Genomic DNA, 20,666 nt, shown 5'->3' with positions numbered 1-20,666 from the left:
AAGCAGTTTAGTTTTACTGACATGGGAGCTCTTGCCGAAGATTACTGTGGAGTCAGTAGTTCACTAATGGTGATGTATAATAAACTCTCCTCTCCTCTGCCCACTTCTTTTTATATATATATATTTTTGGGGGCATTTTATGCCTTCATTAGATAGCGACAGTTGAGGGCTGACAGAGACAGGGAATGACATGCAACAAGGGTCCACTTCTACTCTCCATGTTGGCTGTTTCAAATAAGAAATCAGACTTCTTAACCACAGGACATATTTGGGGCAGTGGAATTACATGCTGTACTTAGTAGCTTTGAATTCTCTTGTTCTGTTTACACTGACTTTGCCCTCTTACAGGCTCTACGGGCTTGACCACTGTTTTCTGCTGAGAAGCGCACTCCAGCATGTGCCTAGTCTTTCCCACAGTTTGACTTTCTCTGGTGCTGCCCTTCCTACCTGGATCCCAATCACAGCAGCTGATCCTCCAATAGCATTTTCGTGACTACAGGCTATTTTCCTGCAGTTATACAGTAGCAGCACTGTGAGTACACGGAGCGATGTGACCCGGAAAGCAGATGACGAATTTGATGATTATCTTTCTCTGAAACTTAACCGTGAGCAACCCCAGGTGGCTCTCCGGACGTCATCGAGTGACGGTGAACCTGGATGCGGTGAGGGAGGCGCTCTTCCTCACCTACAATCAAGAAGCCTCTGTGCGAGCAGACTTCCCAAGACATGATCATTCCATCCTTATAAAGGCTTCATGCGAGGTCTGAGGTGGCAGAGGGCCGACTGAGCAGCGAGAGCTCCCTGTGGTGTCTAAAGCTATCACAAGAGCCCTTTAGACCTTAGTGGAGATTTTGATTTCTTGAAATTATACTTTTATGTATTCTCTATCTGCTTCCTCCAACACTTTAATGCTTACACCAAGCAAAATATTGAAACCCACGACAAAGAGGGGACAAAGGGAATTGTTCTAGTACTGTTTCCCCTAAATTCAGCTTAACATTTTATATCTATTCTAAATTTTCAAAACAGGAGTATAGTGCTATACACTATTATTTTCACTATACATGCAGCCCTTTTCCCCTGATGCCTTATCCATCCAGAGTGAGAGGAGAAACGGCATCGTTTGTGTGTACTGTGTGCTCTAGCAAGCTATATGGAACACGCAGCCTCTCAGCAGCTGTTCGTCTGTTTTGGTGATGGGGCTCTTGGCAAGCCCTTTTCCAAACAGAGGCTCGGACACGGGCTACGTGAAGGCATTTCACATGCCTGTGAGCGAGCAGACTTAGACCCCCCGGAGCCATTCGAGCACACTCTGCCCAGTTTTGGAGGCTCTGTCGAGTAGAGAGCGTTCAGGAGAAGATACCTGTTTGAATTTGTCTGCGTATTCACCTCATTTCACCTCACACACCTTTGATCTGTCGAATATTTTCGGATCATCTCCAGATCCGTGCTCAGTTTTCACACTGCGGAGCTTTAGGGGATATTTTGAGTTGCTGTCTCTCGTTATCTGGCTCTGGAGGTATCATCATCATCTCATCTCTGCCTTCTCTCGCTCTGTTGACGTTCTATTTAAATGTCTGCTATTTTTCATACATGTTTGCTCACATTTTGTCCTCCCTTCTCTTCTCACTTCCTCCTATCCCCATGTTTATTTGCTTTAGTGGCCACTGTGTTTTTAAAGTAAGCCAGTACAAAACAAACACTATCGATTTCCCCTCCATCCCTTTACTTCTATCCCTCCATCTCTCCTTCGCCTTCTCCTTCCCACATGAGTTCTTCCCTCCTTTACATCTTTCCTCTCACCTCTATCAGCCCTCTTGACACACATACACACACACACTCCTTCAGCCCTTCTATTTGTAATCTGCCCTCCCTCTCACATCTCCCACCTCTATCTGCGGCCTCCCCTCCACTGACCTGCCCTTAATCGGTCCGCTGCAGTTGCACCTACAGGATCCAACCAGCTGTCAAACAGATCCCTGCCTGTTGAGGTTAACCTTAAGTGGGCCTGAGCCGGGGCCAGAGCCTGGGTTTTGAGTGGTTCTCAGGGTCTAGGGCCCTCGGGCACAAAAGGAGGGCCAAAAGCATTTCTTTGAGAGCACCAAATCTCCTGTCTCCTCTTCTCCCTTTCCCCGGGCCTCCCTCCCTCCCTCCATCCCAACCTCCCTCCATCCCTCTTTCGCTCCCCTCTACCCCCTCCAGACTTTCTGTCTGCGCTGACACCGCCTTTAATAAGGGGGAGCGGGGTGCACTGTTTATTTGTGTGGTGCGAGGTTAAAAACTTCCCCCTTAATTGACATTCCGGTAACACTTTCCAATAATGGGGCGAGCAATTTCCTTGAAATTGATGTGTGTCCACCGCAAGGAAAAACACTGCTTCTAGCTTTCACTCACCCATGGATGACCTACACTTGCGCTGAGTCTTTTGTCTGTGTGTGCATGTGCATGCGCGCGCGCGTGTGTGTGTGTGTGCTCATGTCAGCGTGAGAAATTGCACGAACGGTCTTTAGTTGGCAATACCAGCATGTTTGTGTGTTTGTAAGACACGCATCATACTTATGCTGCGTCTCTCTGCCACTAATATGTGTTTGTCAGTCTGTTCGTTATTATGAACGTGTGCATATTTTCAGCTGTGTAACTCCGAATGTGGACTTACACGCATATGGGAATATGTGTATCTGTGTACGTTTCTGTAATTATCTTGTTTCCAAAGCTTTTGTTAGCCTATTTCTTGCTTGTACACCCTTTATTTCTGTACCCAGTGAGGTGGACATAAATAAATAATTCAAATATTTTCATTTATCCCACACACCATTGAGTGACAGTTGCACCACGCTGAAATGCTAAAACAAATCCACAGTAGAAAGCCTATTTTGCCCTCTGCTCAGTCAATGTCTGTCTGTGAGAAAGTATGCAAACACAAACATCTCCCTCTGCTGCAGACTCCATCCTTGGCCGAAAAGGTGACCACTGGATAGGACTTGTGGCGTAATGACGGTTGGTGTTAAACATGTGTGTGTGTGTGTGTGTGTGAGGGAGAGAGAGAGAGAGAGAGAGGGAAAGAGACAGAGAGAGAGAGCGTGAGAGACAGAGTTTGTCAATAAGTAGATGGGTAAGTGTGATAAATGCGTGTGTAAGTATGAATTTGTGTGTGTCAGTGTGTGAGCGTGTGTCTGTGTCTGTGTGTGGCTGCAGGCAGACGCTGACTGGTTCCTGGCCTTGTCATTCTGTCTCCCACACTCTCTCTGATGTGGTTTGAGGCTGTGGCTTTCACTATGGAGGGGGATAGCCACCGCACACACTCACGCTGTTCTCACATGTCTGTGGAAACACACATTGCGCGCTGGTATGCAGTCACAGTCTCAGAAATGCAGGCGCACATACTGAACAAACACACACACACACACACACACACACACACACACACACACACAGCTCAAACCCTGAAGGATGTAACAACACAACAGCAGCTTGCCAAAGTGTCTGAATGGACGCCGAAGTGCACTCGTAGACTAACACACACACACAGCGCTAGACGCCATCCGTGGTGCTGGTGGGCTCCCACAATAAGCGGTTAGTTAAATAATATCAAAGACAGATGTTGGCTCTGGTCCCATCATACTTTGTCAGTGTGTGTGATTGAGAACATGAAGGAGAGTACTGATATGCAGATACTTGGGAACACATGTTTCCTTGGAAATTAATGTATGTGTGTAAATAATTGTCATTCATTTGTGACACTAAAACAAATTCTGGAAAATATATAGCGCGCAAGCTTTAGCCGTTGTAGCATGTGGCTGAAACGAACTAAATATTGCATGTTTTTTTCATCAAAACAGTTATTTTGAAGATTTTTTTTGTTTTCATACTGAGACACTGCATCATCACGCTCCATTGTTCTTCCTTTTCTAAGCATTCCTTTTACTGCTTGCACTGTAAGAAATAAAAAGATAAGATAGAAGTGGAAGTGGTTAGCATTCTTATTCACCAGGTTCTTATATAATAGAGTGTACGCTTTGTTATTATTGTGGTAAATCTATCAATTATATGATCAGTAAACATGGAAACAGGATAGGTTGATTGAATTATTGCGATGAATGATTTCTGTATATTATTTTAACCGACATGTTTTGTCATGCAGCGGCCAAAACTAAACAACATTTTCATTCATGCTTTACTAACAAACCTGAATTTCACTCACTATTTGTATTTGAAAAGTTAAATTTACTATGGACCTCTGTTGAAGTCGGGACCAAACAGAGTTCATGACATTGTTGGCCCCCATTTCCCAGGAATTATGTGGAAAAAAAGAAAAAAAAAACTAATAGGAAGAAAAGATACAGCAAAAATACTTTTTTTTGTCTGTTATTTTGTTATTTTAGATGACTGTCAGTTGTCTTGTGGTCTGTGAATAGAAACTTGAAAGCCTCATTCATCAGCACTGTAATTTGGAAAAGTGACAGGCTATTAAACACACTCATATGCAGACACTCTCACAGAGACATACGTCCATGCATGCATGCTGTAGAAAAACCACCCTCTCTCTCTCTCTCTCTTATCTACACACACACAAACCCACACATGACAGTGAGCCTCAGCAGAAACTCTGTGTCACTGACCCCTCCTGGTTACATGGTGAATTGGACGTTTGGCACAACACATGTATATTCACACTAATCTAATAAATAGCTCCTCTAATAAGATGCCAGAGTCCAAATCTGCTATTAGTGAAAAGTGGTGTGTATCATGAAAAGGGAACAGGGAAGAGGAGGAGGAGGAGGAGGAGGAGGGATGAAGGTATGGCAAAAAAAAGACAAGACTTGTTCAGTTTATCTGCCAGTATAACTCACTTCTGCTCACCATCCCTCCATCCATCATTTAATCAACCACCCGTCCGTCTTTTCTGCCTCCACTGCACCAGATGCCCAGTAATTTGGCTTTATACTTATTTACTTAATTAACTTTCAAGGTTTAGATGTTTAGATCTCCTCTCAGTTCTGTTTACTTTATTAATGACATGTTGAAATTAGACTGCTGATACTGTAAGGTGTTCAAATAGTCTGCCCTGTTCAAGGTGGACTGTTTACTGGCACATCTCTTAACAGAAGGGGACATGTTGGTCATTATCTTGTCTGTTTCATCTTATTTTTTCCAACTACTGGCAATCTGCTGCCTGTGAAACAAACAAATCCCTGAGTCTGTTTTTGAAGGGATAAACTTTCTTGTTTATCATCGCATTCTTCAGTTCACCCTTCACCTCACCTCTGTAAGGTGAGTCTTGCTTATCAATAACGGCCACTGCCAATCCCAAAGTAGTCTGTATCTCTCAGAGGGCTCTTGAGGGGCCCTGCCGTCCCTCATTTTCTGCAAGCCTGTCTCTTTAAGGTGGTGTTTGTTTTTGCGGAGGCTCAGCTCAGTGAGACCTGTGCAGGCTCAGTGCTGGTCTCCTTTCATAGGGGCTCCATTTTGTTCTTAATAAAATGGCACTCAGTGGCCGGGGGACTGGCAGGCACCCAGCTCCCTGGGAAACCAAAGAATGCCGGCCTTCATTTAGCGACAAACAGCTACTGCCTGAGGAGGCTAGTTCTCCACTCTGCTCCTCAATACTACTGCTGCTTAGGCCTGTGTGTGTGTGTGTGTGTGTGTATGTGTGTGTGTGTGTGTGTGTCAGTGTGGAATGGGGCCACGGTTGAAGGAGTCAGGTATGGCGGCTCCTTACATAGCTTGTCTCTTGTTGACGTTTGCTTGCACCATTCTGTCTTTCTCTCTGTCTGCGTCCCTGTCTTGGCTGCCCACTTGAAAACATGCAGCACCACTTCTCTCCGTCCTCCACCGCTCTCTCCCTCGCTCTCTCCATCACTCGGTGTGAATGGTGGGAACAGAGCAGCCATTAAGATGCATATTTAGAAGGGCTCACCCCTCCTTCTCCTCCCATCTCCCATACACTCTCATAACACACACATACACATACTGTAAGTCACTAAGAGTGCCTGTCACCAGGGACACACGCATCATTACACGCACACACACTCGCACACACTGAGCCAGACTTGTTGGAAAGCTCCTTGTTATTGGCTGTTCAACCTCAGGCAGGACTTTTCCCAATCCTGTGATCCACATCACCTTTCCATCTCTATCTTAAAACATGTCAGAGACAGAAGCCACAGATATCCATGTGTGTGCTCCTTTCTATTATTTCAGAGCTGCAATTATTAATTGATGAATCAATTACTCGATTGACAGAAAATTGATTGGCAACCAGGAGAATCAAATAATCATTTTGATTCATTTTGCTAAAATTCTTTGGTTCCAGCGTAAATGTGAATATTTCCTGGTTTCCTTAGTTCTCTGTGATAGTAGATAGAATATCTTTGGGTTGTGGACTTTTTCACAAAGCCCAGGCTTGGACTTGGGCTTTCTGAAAAAGTGATCAACATTTTTCACCATTTTTTGATACTCCAAACAAATAACTGAACAATCGAGAAAATAATAGTCAGATAATTGATAATGAGAATAAACATTAGTTATTTTTGTTAGTTAGCTGTGGCCCTATTTTATTTTTTACTTGTATTCCAGTGTTATTCCTTCCACATCTTAGTGGTACCACTAAGATCTTAGTGGTACCACTAAGATGTGGAAGGATTGGATCACATGCCAGCAGGAATGCCTGTGGTTCTAATGACAAGGTTTTAAACACAGCACCTTCTCTTGGCATGGACAACATGACAAGGGTAAGCAGATACCAGGCAAAAATCAGATTCCTGCCAAAATAGTAAGAATACACTGAGTGAGAGAATATGCATGCGAGAATATGTGGGATAGTAGATAGTAGAGGAAAATGAGGACATTAGAAAGGAGAGGAAGATAGACAACACACAGTAATTTGTGAATTTGACAGATCTGAATTGTATGAAATCAAAAATGACATTTCTTACCATGTTTCCACATTAATTTCCTATATAGGCAGCTAGGATGGGGACACAGAGAGGTGAGATGACGAAATGAATCCATAAAGAAACAAAATAAAGAGCAGCATCAATGAGATGATGACAGAGGATATAATAGATACATAGGAGCCAAGAGAGTAAGGGCAATGAGGGAACCAAGGATGAGGGAGAAGAGGAGACTGGGAAAGAGGAGTGAGGAAGGAGTAAAGGAGTGGAGGACTCTGTTTTGTCTGTCGTCTCCCCCTAATGCGACACATATGAGAGGCCTCGGAAACAATGAGTCACCCCAGAATGGGACTGTCGCCACTATCGGGCCCAAGCAGGCTCTCTGTGCAAGATGATTATGTCGGCACTAGTCCAGCCACCGACTTTCCCCCTGTGATATGGTGAATTTTCACCAATTTCCCTCCCTCTGCTGCCATTTGGACAGTCTGGCTCCGGTGCGGTGAACACAACGAACCAATGTTTGGTAGCATAAGTCAATGCAGGATGTTGCTTGTGAAAGTGTATTTTTCATGCACTCTTACCTCCACAAAGCACATATATGAAATATACACAATCGCACAGATCTCTGTTGTCATTTGATAAGCTGGCCTGTTCTTTGGTGTTGCCATAGGAGAGATACTCAAGCCATGACCTCATCACAATACTGACAGAGATTGTGTGTTTGTGTGTGTGTTTGGGGCTGAAGGTGTGGAAAGGTGGAGTGTGCGACAGTGACAGCCAATGATGTATAGATGGGCAGGTGGGAGTTTGGCAGGAGGGAGGATGCTTGTAAACCCATTGTATGGAGTTGTCTGTTCTCTCCTCATTCAGCTGCTGCACTATTTCATTATACAGCATTTCAAAACAAAGCCTTTCACTCTCCCTTATGTCCCACTCACACACACGCTCACTCTCTCTCTCTCTCACACACACACACACACACACACACACACACACACACACAAAAACAATACACACAATCAATCCCTGTCAAGTTTTCACTCCTTTTCCCACAATATGGGAGTGTTTTTATCTCTCAGACTGACTGATTGACAGTGAAAACCCTGTTTTTTTCTTTTTTGTATTTAACTGACACACAATGTTCTAGCACCATCAAATAATCATTTACTGTTAACCTTGTGTCCCTGCTTGTTCTCAAAGGCTGTCATTGTGGTGATTGATTGGCAGGCCTATCTGCTTGTACAGCCAGTTACATTTGGTACCTGCTCCACCCTCTAACGGGCTTCGCTATTGGTTTACCCCTTAAGGCTCCACCTTGGCACCTGAGAAAGATCTTTGCACCCACCGCCCAATCGGGAGGTAGCGACCATGCAGCATCCTCCCACTATAAGACCCCAGCTTCTACGCTGCTCGTCCCCCTTTTTCACTCAGCCACCTTGAGAAATGGATCGCCTGCCGTGTAGAAGTTCACCCTCCAGTGTCGCAGTACAAAGATATGGCTAGTAGCAAGTCCTGCGCCTCTTGTGCTTTGCCGATGCCACTGGTGATCTTCCATGAGTCTTGCTTCTGCTGCCTCGCCTGCCTCCCCCGGGAGGAGTGCGAGCAGCGGCAGAGGTTCACTGAGTCCTTCTGCTTTCTCCACACTGACGGAAGAGGGTGCGGTGAATCCCTGTTTGGCCCAGCCATCCAGGTCATGATTGACTGATTGATTGATTGATTGGTTGGAGACAGCCCAGAAGGCATCTGAGGCCCCCATCAGCCTCCTTCTTCCCAGCAGCAGCAGCAGCAACACTGGCAGCAGAGGCATCGCTGGCATCGCTGTTCTGGGGAGAGCCATGCGGGGCCTGCCCCGCCGTTCCCACCACCCCTTTGCGAACTTGGTGTTGGTCCTGTTCAACTGAGACGGTGGACTGGGTATCTCCCTTTCTTCCCCAGGTGAGGCAAATAAGGGGAGGGCAGTATGTGATACCCGCTCTTCCTCGGCCTCCACATCACGGGCAGATCTTCCACACTCTGCATTAGTGGCTAATATGCTATTTATGGCACATTGGCGGAGTAGTCGCCACCATTCCTCATTGCACACGACCTGAGTGGGGAATGCACAAGCGAGCCGCACCACTCATATGGCAGAGTGTGGTCATGTCTTCAAGATTACAATTAAGAGGCTAAGAAGAGGAGATGGGTCTTAGATGGGTTTTAAAGATATCAATGGAGGGGGAAGATCTAATTGTTAGTGGCAAACTATTCCACAATTTAGGGCCGGCAACTGAAAATGCTTGATCACTTTTGGTTTTTAAATGGGTGTGTGGAATGGAGTAGCAGTGATTAGTCAGCAGATCTGACAGGTATGGAGGTTGAATAGGGGATGAGGAGTTCAGAGATGTAACCTGGTGCCAGTCCATGCAGTGCTTTAAAAACAAATGAAAGAATCTTAAAATTAATTCTGTACTTCACTGGTAACCAGTGAAGAGAGGCCAGCACAGGGGAGATATGGTCTCTCCTTTTGGTACCAGTGAGGAGTCTTGCTGCTGCATTTTGAACCAGTTGCAGGCAAGGGCATTGATTGTGGTTATGGAGTTGTCTGAAGGCCCAAAGATTATGACCTTGCTTTTATTCTGGTTTAGCTGAAAGAAGCTTTTTGCCATCCAGAATACTTATAATTTAGAGGGGAGTTAACACTGCATGGATCACACGGTTTCAGCGGAAAGTACAGCTGGATGTCATTGGCATAACAATGGTAGGAGATATACTTTCTGAAAACAGACCCCAAAGGAAGCATGTATAGGGAAAATAAAATGGGACCTAATATGGAGCCTTGTGGGACTCCCCAGGAGATGGGTGCAGAGGAAGAAAACACATTATCAGTTCTAACAGCTGATTGGTCTTGGAGGTAGGAGGCAAACCACTGAAGGGTCTGTCCCTGAGTACCAACAACATGCTTAAGACAGTCCAAGAGGATGGAGTGATCGACTGTGCCGAAGGCAGCTGAGAGATCAAAAAGAATTAAAATAGTGTAATTTCCTGAATCTAAAGATAAGAACAAAACATTTGTCACCCTCAAGAGAGCAGATTCTGTGCTATGGAGCATTCTTGGATAAAAACGAGAGCTTTGAGACTGGTCAGTAATTATTAGGAATAGATGGATCTATGTTTGGTTTTTTGATCAGAGGGTAAATAACAGCATGTTTAAAGTAAGCAGGGACATAACCATTGACCAGAGAGCTATTAATTACTGGTAAAATACTAGGCCCAGCAGTGTCCAGCTCTTCCTTAAGTAGGCCTGAGGGAATAATGTCTAAGGGAAATGTACTAGGGTTCATATGAGAGATAATATGTGTCAAAGAGGAGAGAGAAATCGGTTCAAAGTTGATGGGAACTGAGGAGCATGAGCTTAACTCTGACAGATCGTAGGAGAGCAGTTAGATCTGGGATTGTATAGTGTCAGTTTTGCTAATAAAGAATATTAGGAAGTATTCAAAGGTATCTGGTGTTGCTTCATGACAATTTGTGACTGCTTGAATACTCTATTTATTGTATTAAATAAAACTTAAGGTCTGTGGATGTGTTTGAAGATGATATCAGAAAAATATTTGGTTCACTCTGCTTTGACACGCTGTTGGTATTTAGCCAGACAGTATCTCAGATGCTGGTAAGACATTTGGAGTTTATCTTTTTTCCATTTATGCTCTGCTCTGCTGCATTCCTGCCTAACTGCCTGAGTTATGGAGTTAAATCTGAGCTGAGCTTGGATTTTTTGCTTTTTTAACTTTGTAAGGGTGAAGAATTGAGTGAAGGATATTGGTATAAGTGCAATTGAATTTGCCCAGACCAGCAGGGGGAGCTTTAATGAGAGCAGAGGAGAAGGCATCTGAGAACTGCCTGGCAGTGAGAGGGGTAATAGACCTGGAATAGTTTACTGGCAGACTGGGTTTAGGAGTCTGGGAGGGATGTGAGGTGGAAAACATAATAGGCCAGTGATCAGATAAACTGACATTGTTTATCTTTACATTGGGGGACAGGAATGCCAGAAGTTTAAATAAGGTCAAGAGTATGACCATGTATGTGAGTAAGACTCTTGACTAACTGGGGACGATTAAAAGAGTCAATTAAATGTAGAAAATCCTGAGCAAGTGGGCTAGATGGACAGCAAATGTGAATGTGTAAATCACCTAAAATTTAAAGGTTATCAGATTTAGTAACCATAAAAAACAAAAAGTCAGAGAATTCATCAATAAAAACCTTGTTGAATGTAGGGGGTCTGTATATAAGTGCACAAAGTCCTGGAATTGATTGTTCAATCTTAGACAACAGTAATTCAAAAATTCTTTATTCATCAGTCAACATGGATTTATAGGTAAAAAGATCATTAAAAACCATAGCCAGTCCCCCACCATGGCCAATAAGCTGTGGTGAATTAAGAAATTTATATTTTGGAGCACACAACTCAGAAAAAGAGATGATTTCACCAGGTCTTTACCAGGTTTCAGTGAGAAATAAAAAATCTAATTTATGGGTTAAAATAAAATCAGCATGTCAAGCAGCTGGGCTTTGCCATCAACCCCACCAGTAGCCAAGCCAGCAAATGCCCTACCTCGGTCAGCATTTAGACTCCCACACCATAGCATGTGGATGCGCTACCGTAGCTGACTCGACACATGAGATCTGTGGTCGTAGTGCCGGCAGTGAGCTTCATGTCGCTTCACAGGATGATGTCAGCAGCCCACCCAGTGCGCATATGAAGACATATGCAGCGCCTTGGGCTGCTGCATATAAGAACCCTCCAATGCTGGTTCGTGCGGCTTCGGCTGCACCTGAGCTGGGACAAACAACGTGAACTCAACATCCCTGCACTGGCGTGGAGGGACACAATGTTTTGGGACTCACCCAAAGGGGTATGACTGGGGTGCAACTCTCATTATGTTTAGGTCTTCACAGATACCTGCGTGGCTAGTTTGGACGGGACCCTCAGCCAGGAAAACATGGGAGGTACGTGGTTTAGCTCAACCCACCACATCAGCTCATGCCCCCTACAGGGCATGAGTTGATGTTGATGACAGTTTAGACCGCTTCACAGCCAGGAGCCACCAGCTGGTGTGTGCTTCCTCAGCGGGCCTGTGGGCTGAGGTCCCCTGAGATATGACTGCTGGTTCAGTGTCCCATTCAGTGCTTGGTTCACTGTCTGTGGGGGCCTCATCTGGAGCAGACTGAGGTATTGATAAGTATCCAGCTTGTTTACTGTTTTTTGCAGTGCAGTGCAAGACCCTCAGACAGGCGGTGCTCGACCGGTGCTGGACTGCTGCTGTTTTTTGGTTGGATGGTTTCATGCTAGTGTCAGTTCAGGCCCAGCTGAGATTACATCTTATCCCTAACAACTTTCGCCTTCAGTAATAACCAATAGTGAAACCCGTTAGAGGGTGGAGCACGCACAAAATAGAAATAGTAGTTACCTGGATATAACTCCAGTTCTGTTGCTGAGTTTCAAAGGGAGACGAGCAGCAAAGATGCTGGGGTCTGCTACTTCCTGATTGGCAGGGGAAGGCAAAGATCTTTCTGTGGTGCAGAGGAGGAGCCTTGAGGGGTAAACCAATAGCGAAGCCCGTTAGAGGGCTCCACACGTACTCATAGAACTGGAGTTACATCCAGGTAATTACTATTTCTGTGGAGACGTAGCGCAATCAATAGCAATTTACAGTACGATGGTGGTGGCCTTTTCCATGGGGCCAATTAGAGGGGAGATTTGCCAACAGATTGTTGTAGCTCCATCTGTGTCTGGGGCTGTGCTTTGGTTTGATCCCATAAAATTAGCCTGAAACAATAGGGCAGGGCCTACAGCGAGAGCCCTCCACTCTGCCTATGTCTGCAATCTGTCAATTCTGTATCTACAGTATGTCCCTCGCCATCTTTTTGTTTCCACTTCTTTCTGTCTCAGATGTTTGTTCTCTTCACCTTCATTTGTACCTTATTCTTTTCACAACCATCTTTATGTCTTTCTCTTTTTTCTTATCGTTACTTTCCTTATCTCATCTCATCTCTTCCCCTCCCCTCTCTCCTCTCCTCTTCTCCTCTCTCTCTCTCCTTCCAGACACCCACCAACACACCCCTTCTTGGATAACTTCATCTTTTGTGGAAAGAGAGATAGTAGAGAGGAGACAACTATTTTTATTGATTTAAGGTTGTCAGGCCAAAGCCAGCTTAAAAAAGAAAAAAAACACAGTGTGTCACAATGTGTCTTCAGATGAGAATGATAAAAATGACCATTACTATAGAGGCTAAAGCCTACTTTTGTTGGCATTGATTATGTTCAGGCCAGTGAAACAGGCAGTGTATAAGACTACACTGAGCAATACCCCGAGAGGACTGGGGTTCACAGAGATTTGTGCACCAAAGCCAGACTCAAAGGGGTACTCCAGCAATTTAGTATTGCACTTAAAGTTTAGGGACTCACAAGAGACAGGTAAAACAAGACTAGGTCAAAATCTAGTATATGGCTGGACCGTTTATGGTCAATTTGCCAATTTGTTTGTTCCTGGGTATTAAATGTTCATCAGCAATTTTCTGTAATGGTCCCAGTAATATTTGTTGTGAAAGTGTACTGAAGTAGCATATGACATTACATGGTAAAGCAACGTTTGAGTAAAAAGAAAGTAAAAGGTATAAATGTAGTTTCATGAGCAGTACTATCCACTCATATCTTGAGATGTTTGATTTGAAAGAGAACTATTTTAATTTTAATTATAACTTTTCTAATTATCTGTTAACTCCCCATGCCCTTTAATCTGTTTCTATCTGTGGATGTCTGTAAACATATGATCTCATCCATATGTTTACATAGGATTAGCATGCTAGGCTAACAGTCCGTCACACTTGTCACCTGCCTACACACAGCACAGCATGGCTATGCTAACGATGCTAGCCACTCTAACTAGCTGCTAGCCGCTGTGCAGGCTGGTAAAATGGATCCGTTGCGTCTCTTTGTATCTGCGGGTTGGTGAACCTATCAGTGTAGGATCATCCGTGTGGAGGTAAATGTATGTTTTTAAAACTTATTTTGGGACTGTGCACACTCTCAGTCCTGCTCAGAGTAGGTTGTGCTTGGGGCTCCACTGTAAATGCCGCCTGAGAATGGAGGAGGGGATAGAAACTGTTTGCGTCAATTCATTTTGAAAGAGCAACAGCCAATGGGGAAACTCAAAAATTGGGCTGGCCAACCAATTGCATAACTTCATCACTCAGTGAGTCAGTCAGTCAGTGACGGATAGACATTGGGTTATAGAGCTGGTCTGTTGCCGAGCCAGCCAAGTTGACTGGTCGCACAGGCGTCCTGTACATGCACAGCAATGAATTAGAATAATTTAGTCACACATACCTACAGTGATCCCTCATGTCACATGTCACTCTTAACTACAAAAGCACACAGCACTGCGCACTGTAATTTCTTATCTCGTCTTTTTATTCATCTTTATTTTCCTGTTCTTCCTCTCGGTCTCCTTCCCCTGTCTCTACTGTCTTTCTCTTCTAAGAGTGTATCACATTTCAAACTCTACTTTTGTTCATTTAACTTTTTCCATATTAAACACTCAATCACCCTTAACTGAGTGGATTTTTTTAGTCTTTTATTTTAGTAGAGTTGCTAGGCAATAGCTTGTTATGTCTGCAAACAACATGGAGGTCAAGGGGCCAGAGGGATGAGCGGAGTAAACAAGAAAAAGACAACAAGGAGAGGAGGAGGTGAGCGAAAAAGAGTGAGGAGAGGTTAGGAGAAAATGCCAGGGAGGATAGGAGGGAGGATATGGAGAGGATGAAGTGAGGAGGAAAGCTGGATTTGGGTAGTGAAATGAAAGATGAGGTGGGATGAATCAGGGTGGTCCATGTGAGCGAGCAATCATATGAGACCCAGAGAAACAGATACTATAAAACAAGGTTGACGAGTTGTCAAACTCCAGATAAAAGCGGTTCTTTTGGGAAACCGTATGTTCTCTGTTGGTTTTGTGGGGCACTACAGTATGTGCAAAATTTCTACAGTTTGCACCTCTCATAGACTACTCACAAATGTTCCACTCAATGGAAAAAAAAATGGAAAAACAGTTGAATTGACTGAGCCCTTTCCATCTTCTGATGATTGACTAGGTGGTAAACATTAGAGTATAGCCTTAGACAAAATAAACAAGAATATTTTTAGCTCAAAGGTTCAAAGACGATTTATTTGGCTCCAAAGAATAATGTTTTTGGTGGCATCTGTGGGCAAGGACATACATACAGAGGAGATTCAGGAGAAATGACAATGATGGCACTGAGAGATACTTCTAAAAAGGTGTTCAGCTTGTATTTTCCAAAAACAAAATCAAGTAAAAAAGGAAATAAAATCCATCCTTTGGTGTTAAAGTTCGCCACTGTGTGTTTTTTTTTCTGGGTTGCGTGCTGAAAAGGTTGAGAAACACTCATCTAGATGATGGATTGGCTGGTAAACTCTTTTCCCCCCGATGACTTTGTGAGTTGTTGAATTCCTCTGGTTTATTGCAGATTTCAGCAGGGATGCCAAGCCTTTAAAGCTGCAGTAATGACCTAACACACACATATATGTGTATGCTGGACACTTGCTTAACAACACACTCACACCTGTATTTACTTATATGTGCGCACACTATACACTTTCTCTCTTCTCTAAACACACACACCCACACATGCCCTCATTATATTTTCTTCACACCAATGCACAAGCCACCAAAATCAAACACACTTTCCCATCAAAGGAGTTCCTACACATAAACATATTAAAAACATACATACTCTCTCCTCTCTCCCCTCCGTTTTCCCCTTATCTTTTTTCTTTTTTTTTGTTTTTTTTTTTTTTGCTGAGGGCCTTTATAGAAGATCTGACTAACAACAGATACCTGCATCTATTAGGGCTTTCCAGTCACTCAACAGCAGTATTGTGATACAGGAGAGCAGGCAAGGGGACACGCTTGTCGCTCAGTGGCAGCCTTAGGGAGCACTGCTTCCATCTTGACAGATATCTCTTCTCTAATGTCCCCCGAGAGAGGCCTACCTACCCTCTTGGTGACTGATGCACAGAGGGAAACAAGAGAGACATGGGGGGGGGGGATCACCTGAAAGATCGTACCATAAATTCAAGATGCACATCTATACTTTGTAAGCGTATCCTTCTGTCTGTGTGTGTGTTTACAACAAAATCACAGTTTTGTTGACATCACACTCAGTTTGATCCCTGAGAGACATTCATGATGTTTGTGGTTTATTGTTCCATCACAAAACACTGTAATACTAAATAATGTGGTTGTAGAGAATGGATGAGGAGATGAAACTGAACTGAAAGAGAAAGATGACACAATAGCTGCACCTGACAAATGTTTCATTACATTGTGTAATTATCTGTCTGCTAATTTGGATGTTTTTTTCTCTCTCAAATCTCTCAAATGTATAACAGTAATGAGTATTTTTGTATTGGGGGTGCCCCGCCTTACCTGAAATGAAGAGTGCCTCTGCTAACATTAGTAGAAATTAATAATATTTTCTTAAATATTGTATTAGGCTTAATAAGCCTCTGGAAAAACAAGCAGTTGCACTACATCACACAGCAAAAGGCCACATAAGGCCATGCAGAAGTCTGAAGAGTTTATCTGGCTTTTAGTGATGTGTGTGTGTTAGAGATTAATGATCCCCAATGACTGTGGTACTGTAGCCCTTGTTCTTGTTACAATTCAATTCCGGTATAGTTCTTGTACATGGTCACTTATTGAATAGTCAGACATTGCAGTGGTCAGTGAAAGTAATATACACTCTAAAACACCCTTATTGTCTGTCCACCATGCATTTGTGACACTTAATATTTAGTTTTGAAGAGTTCATTGTGGTTGCTATGGTCATTTTACTGTGCTGACCAACAGTAAATTGTAAAATCCCAGTATGTGACAAGTTGTGAGGGAGGAGAGAAAGTCAATCTTAAACATGCACCTCACTGCTCCCTGCCGTATGTCAAAAGCACTTTCTTGTAGCAATTTAATGACAATACAACAGGATGCAACACCAATCTGAACAAACAGAATAGGAGAAGATTCTTTGGCCCCTGTGCTCTAATTGGTTGGCTGACTGCAGAAAGACAACACTGTCTCTTTAATGCGGTGAGGGTCAAAGGTCGCTGTATTGCATTTGTAAGGTCAGCGGTTGAGGTCACGCTCAGCTCTGGGCCTTCCTGCTGCAGACAGCTGGGTCATGCCACCTACATAGAGTCCAATTATCCCTGCCAGCTAATAACCGCTCAGCTCGTTCCACCGCAGAGCACACACACACACACACGCACACGCACGCACACGCAATTCACTGTTTTACAATGAATATCTTTCCGTGCACATGCTTGTATCTCTGTCAGCACACACTCACATTCAGGCACATCAACCTGTGTAAAGCCTTCAGGACACATAAAAATCCCAAGCCGAAAGGCAACCTCCATGAGGACAGTGCAGGACAATGATAAATACACATAATGTCACAGGACATTGTGATAATCAATTACATCCACTGAAAATGTGTGTAATGATTATATTTTGGATGTGCTAACACAGCCTTTCTTTTTCCTACTGTCTCAGAAATCCCACATCTTTTCCTATAATGACCCCGACAGTCATCCACCACCCACTCACATGCACACACACAGACACACACACACATTTTGATACCTTGATTGTTTTTTACATATTTAAATACACAGAGCATACAATATAACATGCAACATATAATACAAACTTCTGTGTAGAGTTCCGACGGGGATTCAGTTGGAGATTTGTGTTTATGACCAATTTGGAGTAAAACTCCTAAGTAACCACAGAGATAGGTTACATCTGCTGGAAAGAACCTGTAATCTTGCTTCAACTTTAATGTCCTCATTATTGTGTAGTTTATAAATTTTTCATTGGAAACCACATTATTGGCAGTGAAATGACAGGCCATTTCTTCTTGTAAGTTCAAACCAGTCCTGCACTGTTGCTGTTTTGTTGTTTCTTATAAAGTCACTCTGTGCATTAGCAAATGTTAAATGTTAATTCAGCCTCATTGTAAGTGGGTCAGCTAAGGTCCTCAGAAACAATAACAATTCTTCAGACCTCGCCCAGTCAAGGGTAACTCTAGTTCTTACAAACAGGTCATTGAGGTCAGGGCAGTCTGTTCAAACCCCAATGCAAGCAGAATGTGTGTCCATTTTTCTGCTGGGGTTCCTTCAGAAGTGCAGGAACCCTTTGCCAGAGGGATTTATCCATAGATATAAAACACTAGATGCGACGTTATGTTATAACTCATGGGATAACTGTCCGCCATCTTACCTGGTTATTGATTACAATCGCCACCTATGGGCAACAATTGTGTTTGTTTGCTACACTGACTTAGAGCCCAAAGGTAACATTTAGTGATGTTATAACAAATTATTAGTATTACCTTAACATTTAACCGCTAAGCAGGTGTTTCCATGCCAATCAAGTGCAAACATACAACATGTTAACGACAAAGAGAAGCGCTTGTCTTCACCCCTGAATTCCCATTTTATATCTCAAGACAAATCCAGCAAGCCAGCTACATTACAATCTACACAAAAAGTGAAGCCCAGGCAAATCAACACAACAGTAACGTTAGCCACATCTTTGACAGAAACACAGAGCGCTAACCAACCACACAATCAGCCAATGTATTGTTATTTGAGGCCAAGGGGTTACACTTAGCATTACATGTTCACCACATCTAGCTAACCCAAAATTAGCTAGCTTTCATATATTAACATCACTTGTTGTCAGTTTACCTCATGCCTCATACATGATTTTCCTTTCAGTAAAACAAATAAAAAATAATCCATGTCTTGATCAAGTTAAGTAATCCAGTCAGAGAAAGGAGATTTGTACTTCAGCAGTTCAGGTCAAGGTCTTTTCAAACTCTCATGCGGTCACATGATGGCTCAACGAGCATATGAAGACCCCGCAATTTAATTGGGTCCAATGCATGAATAATGTAAGATGTTCATGTTTTTGTTCCATTCTGTAATTGAAGCTTTCCACAAACATGTAAAAAACAAAACAATGAATGCTTTAAATAAACATTTACAATTTTCAGTTTTGTGTGTGTGTGTGTGTGTGTGTGTGTGTGTGTGTGTGTGTGTGTGTGTGTGTGTGTAAGAGAGAGAGAGAAATATATCTTGCCTTATGTACAATTTATGACATTGATAAATACATTAACATATTACAATAGGTGTGTTTCTCTCTTGTGTTTCTCATCGTAATTGCCTGCCAATAAGGGCAATAATACTGACTCTATTTAGGATTTCTACGTAAAAGATATTGCTTAATGTTGTATATTAGCCATTCAGTATACCAAAGACAGTTCTTACATACAAAGTTAAGGCAAAATTGAAAAAATAAAATCATTGTCTGCAATATAAATGCACAATTATGAGCTTATCTTCATGGTTGAAAGCATGATTTGTTCTCTTGGAGCTATAATAATCAAAATTCTACCAGAATTTTTGTTTTTTTGGTTCATTCTAGACAGGCACAGATGTCTTACGCTGATTACTTTAAATAAAAAACAGTATTGGTGTATTGGTAGAAAAATACAAGGATATAAAGACAACATAAGCCTCCTTCACCACAGGTTCCAATTACAGCAAGTTTAAAATTTTACCCAGGTAAGATGGCTGCCATATGGTTCCACCCCAGGATGATAAGTCATTTTGACACATTGCATCTAGTGTTTTATATCTATGGAGTTATCATTATCTGATGTCCAAAACAGAGACATATTCATCATTAATGAATATGATCAGCAGGTGGGAAAACCTTGTAGCATCAGACATCCATCATAGATCCACTCTGTTTGAGACCCACAAATCTCTCCCCGGTCTAGTATAGAAGATAACATATTAAATGGTTTGAATGTTTAAGCCAAGCACTCATTTAGTTTTCTCAGGGCTTTACAAAGTTACATACATTGGATAGAAACCTCTGAATTTTAGACAGAACAATCTGCCAAATAGCCTCCCCACACAGACACAGTCTCAGCCTAACCAGCCGTTCTGCCAAACCCACATGTAGGAAAAAACATAGAGAATGCAAGAGAGAAAGAGAAGGCCAGGGAGAGGAGATATTTTGAGGTGTATCCTAGCTGTCTGGCCCTGGCTAATGCCCTCTTCAGTGAGGTGGAATGGCACATAAGCTCCCATTAATACAGGAATGAGTTGAATTTAGCTCCGTCTGCCTGCACGGCTGGCCTGGCCAGCCCCCCTGGCTTTCCATGAAGTGTGGGGCGCAACACTTACCGAAAAGCTGTGTGCTGCGCTCCGGCATGCCACACCCTCCTGACACCCCCAGCGCTCTCCTTTGTTCTCTAACTATAGCCGCAGCCGTGCCAAGGCCCCCCGACTTAAATATTCCACTATAAAACAAGTGATAATGAACATGAAAAGCACCCAGTGCTGGTAGTTGACTGAGCCACTAAGCGCATACAGCCATATGCGTACACGCATACTCAATCAGTGTTACATGTATGTGCGCGCATAAATATACATGAAAGGTATACGCACAAACTCATACAACACAGGTGCTCGCATACACACAGGCAAATGTGTACACAATGCACACACATAACCCCCACCCCCCCCACCCCCCTTCTGCAGTATACACTTTGACTGTAGAATCAAAAAGGAAAGTGTGGAGAGAGGGGATGAGAGGTGTAGAGACCTGGGAGTGGAAAATGATTGATCTGTTTTAAGGGTCCTAT

The 20,666-nt window shown here is 43.2% G+C and overlaps 1 protein-coding gene across 4 annotated transcripts in view; it reads left to right on the top strand.

The window, feature by feature from the left end:
* Positions 1 to 20,666, top strand: part of LOC122970856 (ankyrin repeat and fibronectin type-III domain-containing protein 1) — a 144,604-nt gene that overhangs the window by 44,712 nt on the left and 79,226 nt on the right. Inside the window, exon 1 of one of the 4 annotated variants that reach the window (XM_044337182.1) lies at positions 2,943 to 2,997. The exons of the other annotated variants lie outside the window; for them this stretch is intronic. Within the exon in view, the coding sequence (XP_044193117.1) occupies positions 2,992 to 2,997 (6 nt within the window). The 5' untranslated portion in view covers positions 2,943 to 2,991. Of the gene's footprint in view, positions 1 to 2,942; positions 2,998 to 20,666 lie in introns of those variants that run through there. 4 annotated transcript variants of the gene reach the window in all.

This window comes from Thunnus albacares, chromosome 20 (genome assembly GCF_914725855.1).
Source record: "Thunnus albacares chromosome 20, fThuAlb1.1, whole genome shotgun sequence".
NCBI classification, from domain to species: domain Eukaryota; kingdom Metazoa; phylum Chordata; class Actinopteri; order Scombriformes; family Scombridae; genus Thunnus; species Thunnus albacares.
Note: the sequence above shows the minus strand (reverse complement) of the source record. Positions and strands in the feature narration are given on the sequence as shown.